The sequence below is a fragment of the Candoia aspera genome, chromosome 5 (assembly GCF_035149785.1).
Source record: "Candoia aspera isolate rCanAsp1 chromosome 5, rCanAsp1.hap2, whole genome shotgun sequence".
Lineage (NCBI taxonomy): Eukaryota > Metazoa > Chordata > Lepidosauria > Squamata > Boidae > Candoia > Candoia aspera.
In genome coordinates this window covers 39476230-39496223 of record NC_086157.1, presented here as the reverse complement: position 1 = coordinate 39496223, position 19994 = coordinate 39476230, and the positions used below count along the sequence as shown (strand labels likewise).

The window sequence follows — 19994 nt, the reverse complement described above, 5'->3', positions numbered from 1 at the left end:
CATTGTTCATGATTTAAATTAGCTGCAGAATCCAAATTTTGTACGGCAAATTGCTAGGTATGAAAGTATTACACTGCTTGAATTTGTGGCTGATTCATTAAAACTTTTTATCCTTGTTTTTTTTAAGCATGACTATTTACTGAAAGGAAAGTTAGCTGCTTTGAATCTTCTTTTTCTATTCTAAGATATATCCATGTTTGAGCAAAGGAATCGAGAGCACAGATAAAGAAACCTCTAGGCATTCCAATCATATCAGTGGTTTAGAAAGAGTTCAGCACTTCTAGGTTCTAAGAACAAGCTGGGCATATCTCACAACTCTTTCAATAGCAACAAGTTGGTACTTTTTAAGACCACAGCTAAATAAACTGCCTGACCAGCAAAACAGAACTTTGAGTCTTACCAACTTGTAGTTAACAAACAAACCTTACAAGGTCACAGTGATTTGCAGTTGCAATATGATCATGGTTTGTATCCTGTTTTAACATATGCACATAAACTCACATATTATTCCAAACATAACAATAAACTATGATTTCATCCAGTTGGCAAGCATTCCATTAAGCCCAAAGAGGGGAGGAAGCCTGCAAATACAGGAAATGTTCCCAATCCCCTGAAATATCCTTCCCCAACTTAGTGCCTTTCAGTTGTGTTGATAATGTAGCTGTCAATATTCCCAGTCAATATGACTTCAGAGATAGATTTACTTTTTCTCAAAAACAGAGAATAATAGTTTCTTTTTCATTTTTTAAATCTGTCCTTCTCCAGAGAAGTTTTTAAAAATCTAAGGAGTTTAAAAAATATATATTTTTTAAAAATCCTACAAAAAGCCAGTGCCATCCATACATAAATACACATAATTGCCATTACTTAATTATCGTTAGGATAACTCTCTTCAATCAATAAACTAAACTGGTTGCACTCAAATATTTTTGCTCAACTTAATCTCAATCATAAGTATTTGTAAAATTTTAAAGTAGCCTTGCATTTTATAATTTGTGCAAAAAAATGATGCATGAGATTTTGGACATGCTATCCTCTGAAAACATAAATTCATTTTTTTAAAGATACACAAGACGCATATAGTGCCATTTACTTATTTATTTATACATACATACATACATACACACAATTTATGGGCTGCCCAACTCCCACCAAACACCTATCCAACAGGGGCTCAGCCATCACCCTGCCCCAAAGCCTGGGAGAATAGCCAGGTCATTAATAGTTTCCTGCACATCATCAAGGTGGGAGCCACCCAGATCTCTGGAGGGATATCATTCCAGAGGGCAGGCAACACAACAGTGAAGGTACCCGTCCTGGCTTTGACAAGATGACACTCTTAATTGATGGGACCCAAAGCATACCCACTCTGCCTAATCTCACCAGATGGACAGAAACAATGAGAGACAGCCAATCCCTCAAGCAACAAAGCCCTATGCTATGAAGGGCTTTATAGGTAGTAACCAGCACCTCAAATTGCACATGGACACCAAGTGGTAACTCGTGCAGCTTGTGGAGTCATGGGGTCACAAAGCTCTAATGAGGCATCCCCAACATTCCCCACACCACTGTGTTGTAGACCAGCTGTAGCTTCCAAATGGTCTTATAGACTGCATTACAATAATCCATTTGTGAGATGACTAGAGCATGAGCGACTGACTGAAGGGGTCTGGACCAGGAAAGAGTGCAACTGGCACACTAGTGTATCTGTACAAAGGCTCTCTTGGCCACAACTGCTACCTGCTCTATTTAAGGGCAACATAAAGCAGAAGGTTTTTGCAATCAACACAGAAAAAAAAAAGCTGCACTGACTTTCCTGATCCCTCCTCTGCCTGTGGGAGGATGACCTTCAGCAGCTTGTCGAACCGTCGCTAAGATAATCTCAATGAGGGCACTCTCCTGGGCATCACTCAGTGCTGTAAAGAAAACAATGAAGATTCTATTCAATCTCCCACAGAAAGAAGTGGAGTTCTGAGAATCCGGAAACCCACACTGACTTTAGATATTGAGCCTAGGAATGTTTTAATGAAACTAAAAAGACATTCTATAAGTCTACTTCCTTTTCTCTACAAATGATTGTGGGTTATTTGGTGGAACATACCCCTACAGGCTAAAATAAGAGACAAAGATCTAAATACAATCATGAAAGAAATAGGCAAATCAACAAATGGTAAAAAAAGATCAATGCTTATTAAGTAAGATAGATAGAGCTACTAGTCAGCATTCTGCTCTACATGCACATACACATGGTTCATACATCAGGATAAGCCTTAAAGCCTTAATCTGCTTCACTATAGTTAATTAAATTATAAAATACACACACACAATGGTGTCATAAATTATGGCACACAACACACTAAGCCAAACAAATCCTCTTACAGCTTACCAGAATTCATGAACCAGCAACGCGCTGCATTCTTTGCTCTGACATAAAACAGAAGTCAGATTGGCTAAGCTGCTGAGCCAAATTCTGAGTGGAGGCCTGGTCTTCATAGCACATGGCATTCTAAACTAGTGTCTGATTATGACAAAGGTTCCCTGCTCCTGAAATCTCATATCCAACCTGGGCTCATATCATGATGCTCTGGGTTACCCTTTCAGAGCCAGAAGATAGCAATGAAAGCACTAAGCTTTATGGCCCACTTACCTCCTTCATATTCTCTGGCATTCTCCAGTAAGAGAGCTGTCATGCACTCCCAATCTTTCAATAAACTCACGGCCCAATCCCACAGGCTGTCTACAAGATATGTGACGTGGTTATGCAGCTAAAAAATAAAACCCGTATCTTCAGAAATAATCCATTAGGACAAGCTACATTATGATCCAAGGAAGCAGTAAGTGTATGTTGAGAGGTCAAGCAGGATCCTGCATGTTTTCAGTATCTCCTCAAAAGTAGAAATTCCCATGACACCAATATTTAATCTGTAAGCATAGTTTTCTAAGATGTATAACAACAGTGCTCAGAAATAAGAAATGCTCCTTTGGTGCTTTAACCATTCATCACTTCCAGTTAAGACCAGCTAGTAGAATACATTCAGGGAGAAGCAAATTTAGCCAATGTACAGACATGCCCAACATTCGGGGATGCCTCAAAGCAGCCACATCCAGGTTAAAATTGTAGACATTTATATTCAACTGGATTTTAACTTAACAACCATGAAACAATTCATCTGGACATGTTAGTTCTCTGAATACATCACAATCTATCATCATATTCCTTAACTGAAAAAATAAATTGCCTTGGCTGTTTCAACAACAATTCAAAAATACACAGTCAGAACTCAGCCTTTCAACAATTTCAATAAAGGATGTAATCAGGTGGGGTTTTTTCCTGTAAATTAATTCAATCTTTTTCCTTCATTCCTTCAGGCATATTTCTCAAAACAAATTCTAATTAATTCTATTCTCCAAATCTTCCACTATAACTACAATTATTTGAAAATAGTAATAACAATATCAGTCAGTACTTTCTAACACATTTTGTTTAATAGCAAATCTTTTTAAAAATTAACTCAGTTAATATTCACCCACTCTCAAACTTTCACATTTGCCTCTTAATTTCATTAGTTGTCTTTATTCAGCTGTTCCCCCTTTGTAGTCTGTGGGGGGGGGGGGTTTACCTCACTTTCCAAGAAAAAAAGTATTAGTGTTTTCAGCTGGCTAGTAATGGGTTCCTGCTTTCCATTTCTTTTGATGAATGATTCTGACTCAATTTCCTGGATAATCAATCTGTCAAAGAAACAAGCAGTAGGTCAAAAACAACTCCCAAATTCTGATTTACAGCAAGCAACTGAAATATCTAAGTAGGTTATAGTAGTGCAAATACTGACAAAAGTAAGGCCATAGACTTCAATCAATCTTACTTCCAGGTAGGTGAGTTTAGGATTCTAATCAAAACTTCCAATTTTTCAATCTGGAGAAAAAGTCTTATTCCCATGATCTTGGAGATAGCCTTGAAAACATGAGAGCAATGTCTTGCATACATTTAGTCTTCATCCTTTCTTTACAAATTATACTCCTTGGGTCAGTACTAATCTTAAAAGTTTTATTTCATTTCCAACAGTGCAGGTTTTATGTAAGTCTGATGATTTGAAAGGCAAGCTGAAGAGTATGGCGAAGTATTCAGTATTGTCATGAAGTAGAATTTTGCTTTCTAAGAAAAACCTTGCCTTGAAATATTTTCAGTTAAAGGGGTGCTATAAGGTCAGCACCATACAAATGGACTATATTTTTTTCTAGGGCTGTGCACACTTTGAAAACTATTCAGAAGCACTTCAAACTTCAGGTGAACATCACACTTCTCTGCTTTTCATAAAAAGAAGGGCTGTTTTAGCAAGAGGCACTCTATTCACTATGGTTCAAAAAGAACCCACAACATTCACACAAGGTCCAAAACACTCTTTAAATCATTGTCAATATCTGTACAGCCCTTTTTCTTCTTGTTATGTTAAGAAAAATTACCAAGTTCCTCTTGGGTAAACTGGATTTTCATGTAACTGAAGAAAGCAGGAATGTTTTACCCCATTCTCTCATTGATAATTCTAGTTGTTGTATTGTGGAATGTGGAAGAAAATTACTTTGTGATTAACCACAAAGAATAAATCTTTCACAATAACCCAAGCAGATGTAGCTTGATGAAAAAGTTACTCACTGAATATAGCCAACAAGCCAAATAAAGATAGGTGGATGCAACATAGTTGGTCCTTGTAGATAAGAAGAGGCTATCCCTGAGTCATATCTCACCGTAACCATGACTTCAGTAGACAACCTGATGACCTTATCGAAATGCTTTTCTTTCATTTTCATTGCTGCATCTACTGAAAGTTAATAAATAATCTGCTGGTTCTTTTGGTGAAATGTATAAAGATTTGTTTTAGTTCTGTTTGTTTTCTACTTTTGCTGCAGGTATAGCTCTATTTTTCTCACACATCATGGCATGAGGTATAAGATAGCCTTTCTATGATGAGAAGCACCTTTCACATCTAGAAGGAAGGACATCTCTGCATCCACACACCACCACCCCAGTGAGACAAATATCTCTTCAACATTTGCACCATATGTGGCTGTCAAACTCAAGTGGGTGTGCACAGAACCAGGGTTTGCTTCAGTGTACTGCACTGCTCCTTATCCATCCATTTCCCCTCTAGAGCAAGTTATAAGGATTTAACAGTTGATATTAGTTTACATTGTGCCAGTACCAACCAAGTGCTAAAGAAAATATATTATACATAAAACATCACTAAAACTGGTTGGGTGAATTGATATTGGGACATTCTATCTTATATGAGAACTGCTGATACGATTCTTGTATTAGTACATAAATGTATTTCTAAAAACAGGTATCGATCTCATTACAAAAAGATGAATGTTAAGGATCAGTTAGAAGAGAATCACTCAACAAGAAAAAAAAAGTCATAGCATTTTGCTTAAAGAGAACATGAAGTGGTTTTGAAATTCCATCAACAATGACAAGTAGCTATACCTTTTGTAAAGTAATTCCCCAGCTGCTACAGCCAATGGTCGGTGGGTGCTATAAACAAACTGGTATAAGTTTTCACAGTCTTCAGATGATAAGGCATCATCACAGTTCCTGTACAGAGATCTAATGTTAAGTACTGTTTCCCAAAATTTATATTGTTTGGTATTCTGACAGCATAATCATATGCATGTTTTTTCAGAAGCAAGTCACAATATGTTGAATAAGGTTTAGCCATGGGTAAATGCACACAGAAATGCAGCCTAAAACTACAATAATTGGTTCTTAATTTTTCACTGCCTCACATTTTATTCACTTAATTGCAAAATAAGCTCAATATATGCCGTATACTTAAAATCATATATTAATTTAATGACCTTCCCCCCTGTGATTTTGTTTAACATGCACTGAAAATCAACTACTATCATATATTTTATCTTGGTATCTTTGTGCAATGAGAACATAAACATATTTGAAAGGGCTGGTTTTGTGCAGATGGTCCTAGGATTATAATTAGAAGCATCTGTAGATAAATTACTTTATACAGCAGACTGGGACAACTACTGTTAGCAAAACATATAACAGGGTAAGTTGACAGCTAATGGAAGGAGTAAACAAAATTCACTAAATTGTAACGGCTGGTCGAACTTGCCTTGAAAACTAAAAGAAAATTTAAGTTTTCATGAACTATAGATGTAATGAAAGGTCAACAGTGCACTTCAATACACAGGCTGCACTGTTTTAGTTTTGTCATACTTTACATGGTTATATAAAAATGACAAAATGTAAAAACTGATATTCTGTACTAGAACTTAAACATTCTGCAAACAAAGCAGATAATATTCAACTGAGAGTGCTATGCTCTCTACATATTAGATGGCAGCTCCTTATCCATAAACACTAGCTTCACAAATGAGCAGCTTTCAACTTAAAACTTGCTACCCTCCAGAGTGACCTTCTAGCAAGTAATCAGCTTGTGGAACAAATATCTCAGTAACTGTTAATTGAATTGGATATGACACTTCTCTTAATGGGACTGCTGTAGAGAGAAGTTCTGGAAACGCCTATCTTGTTTAAAGATTGGTCTCTGCCCTCATTATAAATAATGCAGGAGTTGAGAGATGGACACACAAGGCCTTCTTATGAGAATTGTCATTATTGGCTTGTCTACTAGGAGACAAGGCAGCTTCAAAAATACTGCAAGTTGATAATTATTGACCTAATGTTTCTAGAAAGCTGCCAGGCTTTTTTTTAATAAAAAAATCTTACTTTTCTTCAGAAAACATTCTACATAAATATCTTGGAGTACAGTAGAAATTCAACACTTTCTAATAATCAAAGAAGCAGCTGTCCTTCAATCCAGAAGTGATCAGACTTCATAAATATCATTTTCATATGTGAAGGTAGTTTAAGACTAGCCAGGAAACAGCTAAAAAAACCTACTATTAGAAAAAAGAAAAATAGTAAAAACAAAAAAGAAAGAAAAAGCAATGATTGCTGTAAATTCTAATTATTTCCCAATCTTACTTAATTAACACAGATAAAGGTTAAGCCAGAAATGCCTGCTGGTATTTGCTGTCTAAAAATAAGTCTGGCCTTCACATATCAAATCTACTTTACATAATTTTATTCCATATTTCATTGTGCTGAAGCATGAACAGAACATGTAATGGTGAAATAAAGATGTTTTCCAGAGATACAAAAAAGTAGACAAGAAAAGTTGAGCTTCTTCTGTGTATATGTGTATATAATACGTTACATATGCATGTGAGTTTATACGTACATACATACAATCATATATTGTGTGTGTGTGTGTGTGTGTGTATACGTATACACATACATACACACACACACACACACACAAGGTCAGTGCCCTGAAGAGGCCCCCATGAACTCATGAATTTAAATTAAGAACTTTTAATATCCCCAGCTTAGATTTTATATTTTACATTTACATTTATATTTTTATTTTTATTTAAGAAGTACTGCTTTTATTGTATTTTAGTTTTATTTTTATTGTAAACTGCCCAGAGTTACTCTTTGAGTGAGGTGGGCAATGACAAAATCAGAAATATAAATAAACAAACAAACAAATAAATATAAAATGCTTGTTGTATATAAACACATACACAGGGAGGGGGGGGAGAGAGCACAACCTGGTAAAATTTTCAATAATTTTCAAGAAAACTCATTTGTTTTGAGCTGATCCTGGGAAGATCTCAACAAGCGTTCTAAAACTATGTTCATTATAGGTTTGTATAACAAAAGGCTATAGTTCCTCCACTGAAATAGAGCCATCGTTTAATCCCAAAAAACAAAGCAAGAGAAATTCAGGAGATAAGAAAGAAGAGGCAAAATATCCATCTTGGAAGAAAAATGAAACTCAAGTGGTCGAAGCATCATTTATGCTTTTTCAAAAAGGCTATAATACAGGAGTAACATTTACCAAATTGGAGGGCGGGGGAGTGAAATTTCTTCCTCTAAAATAAGAATACTTGAAATTTTACATAATTTCTCCTATTATAAAGAACCTAGTATAAAGAACCAGATTTATAATAAACACACTTAAGCTCTAAAACAGTTTGTCAAAAATTGGACCTGCTACTGAGTTATTCAGAAACAGGGTTTACACTAGTGAACAATAAACTTCCCTACCACAATAATGATAAAAACCATGTTAAATTCTAAACCTGCCTAGAACATAAGTAAGTTGTGTATAATAGCAAGAGAAGCATCTAGTAATGGAATATTTTCTTTGAAAGAGGTTAAATATAAAATAAAAAGGAAGAAAAGATAAAAATCAGATTTATAGCCTCAATCTGCAGAATTTTCTGAAAGGTACTGTCCTAACAGCCAGGAACCACGCTGAGACAAGGAATAGGTCTCTAGTGTTTTATTACTGCTACATAACAGAAAATTCTAACACACTGAAGAAGCGTGGGAAAAACCCAGACATATAAACCCCAAAGACTAAGACGGGCCCGATCTATGTCTCTCTGAATGGCCACCTAATTCCTCAGTACTACGCATGCACTTTACAGCCTGGATGGGAGCCCCCTGCTCGCCATCCTCACTCATGACAGGTACAGCTGCCAGTCATCAATAATTGCCAAAGTTTTAGGCCTCTTTCTATCACCAATATAGGGACGCGGTGGCGCTGCGGGTTAAACCGCTGAGCTGTCGATCGGAAGGTCGGCGGTTCGAAACCGCACGGCGGGGTGAGCTCCCGTTGTTAATCCCAGCTCCTGCTCACCTAGCAGTTCGAAAACATGCAAATGTGAGTAGATCAATAGGTACCGCTTCGGCGGGAAGGTAACGGCGTTCCGTGTCGTCATGCTGGCCACATGACCCGGAAGTGTCCTATGGACAACGCCGGCTCCAAGGCTTAGAAACGGAGATGAGCACCGCCCCCTAGAGTCGAACTCGACTGGACTTTACGTCAAGGGAAACCTTTACCTTTACTACTATCACCAATGCAAAATCTCATCATTAGAATATGAATGCAAGAAATTCCTACTTGATCAAATCAAAGATCCTTCTGGTCAGCCATTATGTTTTCAAAATGAAAATTAAAACTATATTATGAAAAATCATACTTCCCCAATTTGGGTTTCCCAATCTTTTGGCATACATCTCTTATGCCTTGGCCAGTGTGACCATAATCAAAGATCATCGGTGTTGTAGACCAAAATCATTCTGCCATGTTGGCAAAGACTATACACAAATAAACCAAGGCCTTAGCAAGCTAACAGCTATGGGAGAATAAAGAAAAAAAATTCCTGTCATTTGGTAGGCAAATATTTACTCTGAAGACATATTTATTTATAAAAGGACATCTTGTTTTTCTAAATAAAATTTCCTCCAGGCAATTGAGAGGAATTAAATACCCATTAAAATGCATCTGGGCAAAAACCATCAGGATTACTTGCTTAATCTGCTACTAGAAGAAATAGCACTTATCCATCAACAGCATTTGTTTAATCATATTTAAAGCCAATTATGTTAGCTTAACAACTTCCTGTAGAAATTAATTCCACAAGTTAATAACATGCTGTGGTAAGAAGTATTCCCAGTTGGACAAACTAAGAAAAAATATATATATGCAGTTTTAACCTAATCAAATTTTTCCTGTGGCAGACCTAGCTTTTAATACAGATAACACAAAAATGTAAGATCAAGGAACTAAATCTATGCTGAACGTTTAGTGTTTGTTTCAGAGCATATTCAATGGGCATTAAACATTGCATTAAATAAATGAATCATCCTTATGATTCTTATAATATTAACATCTGTTTGTGGCCTCTAGTCCCACAGAGGAAAGTAAAATGCTACCAGTATTTACAGATTTGGGTATTAAGTCCCCTTCACACGACAATGACCTCAACAATACAATAAAATCACGTAAATAATACTGTCCTACTCAATTAAAAGCTACTTTAAAAATAGAACATTTTTAAATAACATTCCATAAGAAGGACAATATGTATTAAAATAATACTAGCAAGGCAGGATTTTTACAATCCTTCTGTACATTTCTTGCAGCTTAATGGTCCAAATTATGATCCAAAATTACTTGTACTTTTGGTGTTTAAATCCCTCTGCCATTTGTAGGGTTATGGTGACACATCAATATTCCCTTCTAATATTTCCTTTGGTTACCTCTTACATTTATCTAATCATTAACAGCAAGCTAGTTTTCAATGAATTTTCTGAACTTCGATACTATAGTCAAAAAGTTCTGAAGTTAACAAATACAGTATACTGAATATGCCAGTTAATGCTTAGACTAAGAAAAATATCTTAATGAAATACTATGACATTCCGAAGACAACAGTTCTCTTTAAAAATGCAAGCAGCAAAATAACGTTATTACTGATCTGTGTAATGCAGTGAGTATGAGAAAATTTTTAAAAATAAGCTATACTAACTGAATATGTTGTTATGAGCCACTCAGAGTTGCTTAAGATGGGCAGTCATATAAATTTTTTAAATAAAAAATAAAATAAAGTAAGTTTTAGGATGAGCCTGAATTTCTAGAGGAGTGCTCAGTGCTGTATATTTACTAGGACTGTGTGACTTACTTGAAGGCATGTTTAATCACAATAATTCAGCTGGTCCTCATGCATTTCAAGAGCCTTCCCAGGTATTTATCTATACATACATACATACATGCAAAAGACATGTCCACCAAGATTATTGTCATACTGCTTCTCTGTAGCTAGGCCTACCTTGTAGAACAGCCTCACCCGCCCAAGGCAGAGAGGGCCTCTATTTCTTTCGCCTTCTAGAAGGCTGTGAAAATCTGGTTTTTCCCTCCAGAGAGGAGGAAAGCCCAGCATTTGTACTTTTGTGATGGGACTGTTATGGTATGAGAGAGTTTTTAATTTTTTTATATTAATACTTCTTTATCTGTTAGCTGCCAGGAGTTATTTTAATATTTAATATAGGCGGCCATAAAAATCTTTTAAATAAATAAATAATCCCAGAAAAAATGTTTCTGTGCATACAGATGTACGTGCAAATAGCTTGGGAAGGCCCTCAAAGCTGCTACACCAAATCTTTGGAATGAATCAACCAAGAAGCAACAGCACATAATTAAAGCATCACTTCAAATAATTCACACAGCTCTAATACAGGTGGTCCTCACTTAACAACCACCCATTCAACAGCTGTTCAAACTTACAACAGCACTGAACAAGTGGTACTTACATTGGTCTCAGTATCCCCACGGTCATGTGATTGTGATCCAGGCAACTATGACATTGCAGCATCCCACAGTCACGTGATTGCCATTTGTGACCTTCTTTACCAGCTTCCTACAAGCAAAGTCTATGGGGAAGCCGGCAGGAGGTCACAAATGGTGACCATGTGACATCCTTGCTTACCGACCCACAGTGATTCACTTAACAACAGCAACAGGAAGTGCAGGAATTTAATCACTAAGCAGCGTTATCATGTGACGACACGCTTTACAACTGCATTGCTTAGTGACAGAAATTCTGGTCCCAATTACCATTGTTAACAGAGGACTACCTGTACTTAGTTTCAGGCTGCAGCCCTTTGCACACTTACCTAGAGATGAACTGAACATGATTTACCTGACCAGACAGTCACAGGATTTATTTCTAGATAAGTCAGTGGCTAATCATTGTTTAAATGAACAAGAGGAACAAACGCAAAGTCAAAAGTGCTCAGCAGCTGCAGTACCAACGCAATACTTGTCAATTCAGATGTAGAACAAGCATAACATTAATGGATACAACATTGTATGATAACAAAAGCACATTACTCCTCCTAGTACAGGATCGACATGTGCACAATGATAAGTGCAATGTATTTTGTTCCAGTTCCTAACTGCTAGGCATTAATGTCATGTACAGATGACATAATGTTGTTGTTTTCAAGGGTCATCTGTCTCCAGTAGTAATTGCCAGTACAATGGTTTCCACTTCTCAACCCCACAGCAGAAAAAAGAGAATTGTGGCAAGGAACCACTATTATTCATTATTATATTTCTAAAAGTGCCCTATCTTATGTTAATGCTTGGCCAAGTGAAATAGGAACTAACCTCTGAAGCCACAGAGTGTTATTTAAAGAAGTTAAAACCCAGCTTGACCATATTCAGTTATGATCTATGGCAAATTCAATATACTAAATTCAGATGGCCCCATCCTGGAGAATTTGTCCACTTAAAGAGGCTTCAGGTACTTTTGGCGTAGTGACATATTCACACAACTGAATATAGAATATTGCAGAAGCATACAGATGGTATTTCAGAACATTGTTGGGAACAGTCACTGCACACAAAAAAGAAGGTAAAAACCACTTGTGTATTCAACTTATCTGGTTGAAATGCAAGAGTTAAAAATGCAAGTTAGAGGAGTAAAAAATTCAAATCGCAAAAAACACATTTGCACATTTTTAAACAAAAGTGTTTGCAGACAAGGCATTATACTTCATAATGTATCTGCAAAGAACCCTTCTGTAATACGCTGTGTTATTGCATTAGGCTTCAGATATATAGCAAATCTCAGTTATGCAGTAAAACCTTCACATTGATCTATGGGAACTGCCTATTTGGCATGCTAATGAGGATTTAACTAGTTATAAAACTGCATCTTACACCCATTGGATTTTATATTATATTTAAGTGAAAAAGTTATTTACTGTGACATAACCATCAAGAGTTTCATGGCTTGAACCGTTACTTCATGGTCCCTGTCCAGAGTCATGGACACAATTCGATCCTAAATGGATATAAAGCAACAAGAGAGATTGAATACTTTCTATTCCAATGGCTTTTTGCTATAGAAATGTATCCATTTGACTGAATGCTTCTGATAGCATTAACTGCTCCTTCAATTTTATTAAACTACAACAAAGGATCATGGCTGGGATTTTCAAAAGAACCATACATAGCAAAATAGCTCATTGCCAAATCATGTCTGAAAAGCATATATTGTGTGGGGTTAAAAAAATAATAATAACCACAACTACCTTTTATTTTTTTAGCTTGGATGCTGATGTTTAGAATTTGCAATGGGTGGTTTGTAGCACCCTCTACAGGCTTTGAATAATTCAGAGTCCTGGTGTATGAAAATACCACACAAATCTCAAGCTAGTGATTCCAAATATATTAGATGAAACTTACTGCTGTAGAAATGGTTGCAGAGACATAGGTTCTAATAACTGGACTCACAAGAAAAATTGGTAATACTTCTTAATTAGTTTTATAACAGCCTAGAATACATACCTTGCATCAATAGTTTTCATTTCCAGATGCAATTCCAGAACAATTTAATCATTGATTCTGCACTAACCCTGAGAATTTCTTTTTCTTTTTTTACTAAATGAACCATATCACAACAAAGTTGAACAAGAAAAGTTATGGAATGCATGTACCTTCAAAGGACTAAAGTTAATATACTGTACAGGAACCTAGTGTACTAAATTGCTATTTATTTTATTTTTTTATTTATTTTCTATCCTGCCTTTATTATTTTTATAAATACTGTAACTCAAGGCAGTGAACATACCAAATACTCCTTCCTCCTCCTATTTTCCCCACAACAACAACAATATAGTGGTATCAGTTTACATATTATTAAGCATCCAAGTCCTGCAATATGTGCTTGTGCATTAGAAAGAAATCAGTACTGAACACGCACTATGAAAAGATTTGTGTTACTAATTTCTCCCCAAAATTGCAGGGCCTGAAGTGAGTCTAGTTTGGTTCTAAAAACTATCACTCCTAAAAGTATCAAAATGTTCACACTGGGAAAGGCTCATTTCAACTTACCCTGAACCTGCTAGTGAATAGATCCATTTTACAAACAACTTCTTTTTTACCATAAATTCCCTGTAGCGCCTGAAGGCACTTCAGTCGTACTTCAGGATGCTATGAGGAAAAGAACAACAGAGTGGGAATAACAGGCACAGGTGAAATTATACAGATACCAACATGATTCAACAGACAAAGCCAGGAGGCTCAATTGTCCAAGTGCCAACCTTTTGGTAGCAAAAGCTACCCATACCAAAGAGAAAAGGTTTTACCGTACTGCTTTGCTTACGTTATAGGATTTTTTTGCCTATAATTTGGGAGGTAGCTTGGAACAAACGGTCTGAGATGTGTGTATTTTTCTGTATTTTTTTTAATGCATGTACATGTGTGGCTTGGGGATATTATCTCAGCCAAGGTACAGGAGAGTATCCAAGCTTCCTTAAGTTTGGAATGTGGGGAAGGGCAGGTGCTGTCACTTTGATAGGCTTTGGGTTCTCAATGTTCTCTGGCATTTGCAGCATTGACCTCTCTTCTGCCTTATTCTTGGTTTCCTGGACATGTATCCTGTCTCATGAGTAAACAACAGAAGTATATAAAATATTTTGAATTTGGAATGCTTTGAATTTAAAATGGACTGTTCCTTCACAATGCTCTTCTGATTTTAGCAGCAGTGTTCCAAACTCAAGACAGTAATATTTCAGTCTTGTAACACAATTAGACAATTCCTTCAACAACAGTTTGGATTTAAATTTATAATGCTTTTCTATTTGGCTTTCTAAACTGGAAAAAGAAAAAATAGAATAACACTAATTGTGCTGTCTTTTAACGCTTTTCTTCAAACTTATTTCTGTTTTTCAATAGAAGGTTATCATGAAGCATGTATGAGTGAAAACACTACTTTTAACTTTTAGCACTTAGTCAGTGAAAAAGCAGTTTAATCTTTTTTTTCAGTAGTTAAGAACTCACTTTATCATGCAGCATCCATCCGAGATATTTCAAGTAACTGTCATTTAGGAATGTATCAGGATAAATTTTCATCCAGTTGCCCATTTCTTCAATGCAAATAGCCCGGATTTCCGGAATAATATCACTTCATTAAAAAAAATGAAAAAAAATATTTATGATCTTCCACAAGCTGGGTCACACATATACTATATCTGTGATATCATCTGATCAATCAGAATGTGGGCTACTACATGTAAATAATCTTTTATTAAAAGGACACTATAAAACTGTATGAAGTGATCTGACTAGTCTACCTGATGCAACCAGTCAAATATACAGACACTATAGTCTTATTCAAGCATCGTAGTTGAATATAATACCTGAATCTGCACAAGGCTCTTTCTACCAAGTCTCTCAACTACATAAGGATCAGGTGAATGCAAGCTGAAATCAGGGGCAACGTAACGTCTTGCACCTCTTAATACAATTTATTCTGGAGCTTGAATATTGTTATCTTTACACTGCAGACTTCAAAAGACTGTGTGCTTTTGCAGACAAGCTCCTCAGTCAATCTATCCTTAATATATTAGACTCCTTGGAAGCACATAAACATTCTTACCGATGGCGTGGCAAAAAGGTCCCCTTAAAAATTGCATTCATCATATTTTCTATTTCCAGAGATTTCTGTTCATACTGAAATGAGAAGAATTGAATTTTTTTTCCACATAGGAAAGGCTTTAATCCAGTGACTTTTCAGGCCACACTTTCACTTCAGAGTAGTTCATCAGTGGCTACACTCCCAAAATGTGGTGGTATCAGGATAAAAATGAGGTTTGAGTTCATTTTAATTACATTAAATTAGTGAATTAAATACCATTACTAGTTCTTCACATTTATGTTTTCTGTCGTCTTAACATCACAATTTGGCAGAATCTTTAGAGGGATTGTGGAAGCTATGCTTAAAGGAGATGCTCTCTTAGGGCAATTTTCTTTAACCTTCCTTCCATTCTCCCATGATCCCCACCTGCTGGGCTATATCCAATTTGCTCATACCAACAGAGCAGGCATACAGTAATTTGGATATAATGGACTACAGTTTCCTTCATCATTAGTTTGGCTAGCTGAGGATAACAGGAATTTACTCTAACACACCTAGAGGTTACCAGGCCAAGAAAGAATAGGCTTTGTTAGAAAAGCAGTATATAAAAAAGTAGGAAATTTTGAAGAAGCTCTTATATTATCAAGTTGTACAGTATTTCCTCCTTGGTCATACTATCTATAGCAGAAAGCAAGCTCAACTGCCTTTTCTTATTAGCAAACTATACTTGTCATTTCATCACATGGGAAGGGGAAAGGGTCACAAATTCTCCCAACAGATACTAATCTCAGATGTAATGGCTCAGGGCCATATAGATCTTAAAGCCTCCACCCCTCAACCATGCTCCAGCTCTTACAGCATCATATGAGAGCATAATTTGCCAACAAATGGCTACTTTCCTAAGCAAGGATGGTTGTGCTATGCAAATCCCAATCACAGGCTTAAATGCTAATGGCACTAAATGGCAAATTTAGTAACACTATCTCAGGTTCATGAATTGCAGTTTCTCTCCCCCTGAAAAATTGTCCTACCTCTCTCTTTTTCCTCTCAAGCTGGTCCAGTCTAGAATTAGTTTTCTTTCCCATGTTCCTCTTCTTTTCCACCTCATATAATCTTTCCAGATTATCTTTACTTATATCAAGACTTAGATTGAGATTTACAAGTGCTGTAAGAAGCTTCACAGCTGGAAACAAAAACAAATACAATACCATATTCAAGTCTGGAATCTCAACATACAGAATTTAGAAATCTAGACTATAGTTTACACTTATTACAGAATTATCTTCTTTCAACAGAAGTTTGATACTACTTTTTTAGCAGTGAAAAAACCTGTGTGTGTGTGTGTGTGTATAATCTCAAATTGATTAATTTAAGTACTTGTTGCTAAGTGTCAAACCCATAAAAGTCTAGCAAAAAAAACCCCACTCCCAACTAGTCTCCAAAAATTTTTGTTTGTTTGTTTTCTTTTGTGCCTTCAAGTCAGTACTGACTCCTGTTGACTGCCTTGGAATAGTCTCTGCAATTTTATTGGAAAGTTTTTTTCAGAAGTGGTTTGCCATTGCCTCCTTCCTAGGGTTGAGAGAAAGTGACTGGCCCAAGGTCCCCCAGCTGGCTTTGTGCCTAAAGCGGAACTAGAACTCACGGTCTCCCGGGTTCTAGCCTGATGCCTTAACCACTACACAAAACTCTCTTTTGGGGAGATGGGTGGTAAGAAAATTTGAATTAAGTATTATTAATACACTACAGCAAAGCATATGTCATAAAAATTGTTAGACCCCTTTTTTATTTAATTTTTTTCCATGGTTTTCTTTTATAATATATAAGGGACTCATAATTTTATAAGTTATTACAAGAAATAATCATTCATTACTAAATGATTATATACTGTACATCTTGATATTTTCATCACTTCTGAGGAAAGTTTTCTTTTATATTAATGTTTTATTAAAAATTCCATATCATTGCAAAATAAAATACAGCATGCAGCCATTCTTACTGATATTTCAATGGATATTTTTAAAGACTTATCTCATATTAAAATATATCAAAAGTTATCAGTTCATCTGATCTGTACCTATTTCGATAATTAATTAATGGAGTCCATGTTTAAAAAAGTCTGTACTGAGTTGATCTGGCATTCCCACAGCAGGATATAACTAGTCATTCTATTCACAAGTTTAATAGTCCGTATCTTCTTTTTCCATTCCTCAATGGATGGTATTTGGATTGATCGCCAAGCTCTTTCCAACATATGCCTTGCTGCAATTAACATAACATTTTAGGGGGAGATGGGTGGTGATAGAAATGTGAATAATAAACGAATAAAACATCACCATCACAATTCATTCTCTAATGATCTATGTTTAATAGGTCCCAACAATATGATCATGTTCTAAGCCTATTATTAATTTAAAATATATTTATTTTGAATGCCTTTTTTATAGTTTAAGTAGTTCAAGAGCAACTTTTCCATCATTTGAGACTGACTTCTTGTGTTTAAAATTTCTACCTCCTCCTTTAGCTTTTTTTTTCTTGTCTACCATTCAGCTTTATCTAGCAAAGGACAGAGTGTGAAAAAAGTTCAATCAGCCTGATGACCACAACAGGCAGCAAATCCAACAACCTTATTTAATATGGAAGAACTGGAAAGTTCCTCCAACCTGCAACCTAATTAAGTCTTTGTCTTAGCATCTCTTCTAAAAAATTGCCTTTTAGGGGGTGCATGTCACATCAATCTGAGGCCCATATTTTGAGCCACCTGTCTCAACTTCATTCTCTCAGGAATAGAAATACAGGTATAAACTCCTGTGGTTACAGGTGCCAAGGAGATTAACACACTATTTGGAATAATACCAAAGAGATATGCAACTCAGATCTCCAGATACTGGGATGTGAAGCATTCAAACTGGCCATATTCTCTAGCTCTGAATTTTTTTTTAATCCATTCTGAGGTTTCAGGATCAGAAATGGCAAAGAGTCCTAGCCAAAGCTCAGACCTAAACCTGAAGTTACAGTGTGCTTTAGGCAATATGAGATCTTCCATTAGTCTGAAGCCTATTTAAGAGAGAGAAAAATCAGAAAGAGTTCAGGTGTGTGGCACTGAAGATATGGCTTTTTTACTGTATACTCCAAGACAAAGAATGGCTGAAAGAGCAACTATAAAAATTGCCATGTTGCCAATGATCTTGATACTTCTATACTTCTATTTGTCTGGACAGCACCTGTTGTTTCATTAGCAACCTTGTCCTGAAGCCTACTTCACGTATCACTAGATAGTTCCTCCAACCTGCAAACAGGTGGAAACTGAGTTCAACAGGATCATTCCTGAAGAGCACCAAACAGTAGATGGGAGACCACCCCAGTGTCTGAATCAGTGGGAGACAACATGCAAAGAGAATGTTGTGAGTATAATGCCAGATGTTTCCCATACTTCCAGTAATAAAAGGCACAACAACACCTCATATTCATTAATAGCTCTGCAAAAAGTCATCAATTACAAATTTTAGAAAAACCTTTTAGTTAATGACTAGATAACAGTCCCTATGTTTTAACAGTTTCATTAGTGCAGGCTATCAAACTTCCAACTACTAAATAGTAACAGTACAGACTGTTGTCCATACCTGCCAATGTACTGGTATGCCTGAAAGCTCTAACCATGGAATCTGCCAAACCCGTAAGGAGAGAGATGACTGTGTCCATCAAATAGCTGTCATACAAAATGCTGCACTGGCATTGTTGGACTAGTACTGCAGTGAACTCACAAAAATTAGCTTTGAACTTCTTCCAATAGGACCCCGGTTTGATGAGTGGATAGTCTTCATTGCCCTGCAGGAAATGTAAAAAGATAATTATGATCTGACATTTAGTACAAAACTGTTTAATTTGATGGAAGAGAGTCCAAGGCATCCAGGAACACTGCAGAGAACAATGCTCTGACATGCAAGTTCACACAGATTTTGACATCTGGAATCACACATGGAAGCAACTGCATTGAGCTTGATGGGTCTAAAACTTTATAGACATTGACTTTTAGATGATTCTCCTAGTTAGACTTGCTAAAGACCTTTAATAACTTGCTAAAGTCACTGTATATGTGATTATAGCATACAGTGCTGTATGCTGTATGCTGTATGCATGGAATGACAGTGGTAGCCAAAAGTCAGCATAAGCCATGGTTGTAATGTTAGGCCCAGCTCTGTCAGTCACCGTTCAAGCTTTCCAACCAATTCTCAGCAGTAAAGAAAATCTGCTTGTACTTCACAACTTAACTCCTCAGCTTCATTTGGCAGAAGATTCACACTCATGGCCCAGCTAGATTAGACTTTTTAATTGCAGATGAGAATGAAGACATACAAATAGTTGACTTCCCACTACCAATGAGAAGATAGACATGACATTTATATCTCTAATGGGGTGTGTGCTTGTATATGCACATAGAAGGATGTGGTAGACTCAGTCTTCTGGCTTCCACAAGGGAGCCCCTAGATCCTCCACCCACAATCCTCCTTCTCCACTACCCAGATTCCTGGGAACAGTAGTCTGTTTGGTAGACTGCCACTATCCACTTTATTCCAGAGAAAACTGCGTGAGGCGTGAAGAGTGTGCTAAAATTAAAGTCGAGTGGGCAGCTTCATTAAAGAAATCAAAGCCCTTTATTATGTATATCAAGGTTAGGTAATTAACAGGAGTGAAAA

At 36.4% G+C, this 19994-nt stretch overlaps 1 protein-coding gene across 3 annotated transcripts in view; it reads right to left on the bottom strand.

The window, feature by feature from the left end:
- LOC134498767 (cohesin subunit SA-2-like) overlaps positions 1–19994 on the bottom strand; it is a 60416-nt gene that overhangs the window by 26661 nt on the left and 13761 nt on the right. For 2 of the 3 annotated variants that reach the window (XM_063305033.1, XM_063305034.1), the window contains 10 exons: positions 18921–19125; positions 16332–16483; positions 15322–15395; positions 14724–14847; positions 13776–13874; positions 12644–12723; positions 5483–5590; positions 3621–3729; positions 2648–2765; positions 1813–1916 (listed from right to left, as the gene is read on the bottom strand). In XM_063305033.1, coding sequence (XP_063161103.1) covers positions 1813–1916; positions 2648–2765; positions 3621–3729; positions 5483–5590; positions 12644–12723; positions 13776–13874; positions 14724–14847; positions 15322–15395; positions 16332–16483; positions 18921–19125 — 1173 coding nt within the window. The remainder of the gene's footprint in view (positions 1–1812; positions 1917–2647; positions 2766–3620; positions 3730–5482; positions 5591–12643; positions 12724–13775; positions 13875–14723; positions 14848–15321; positions 15396–16331; positions 16484–18920; positions 19126–19994) is intronic. The other variant, XM_063305035.1, reaches the window with a different exon arrangement.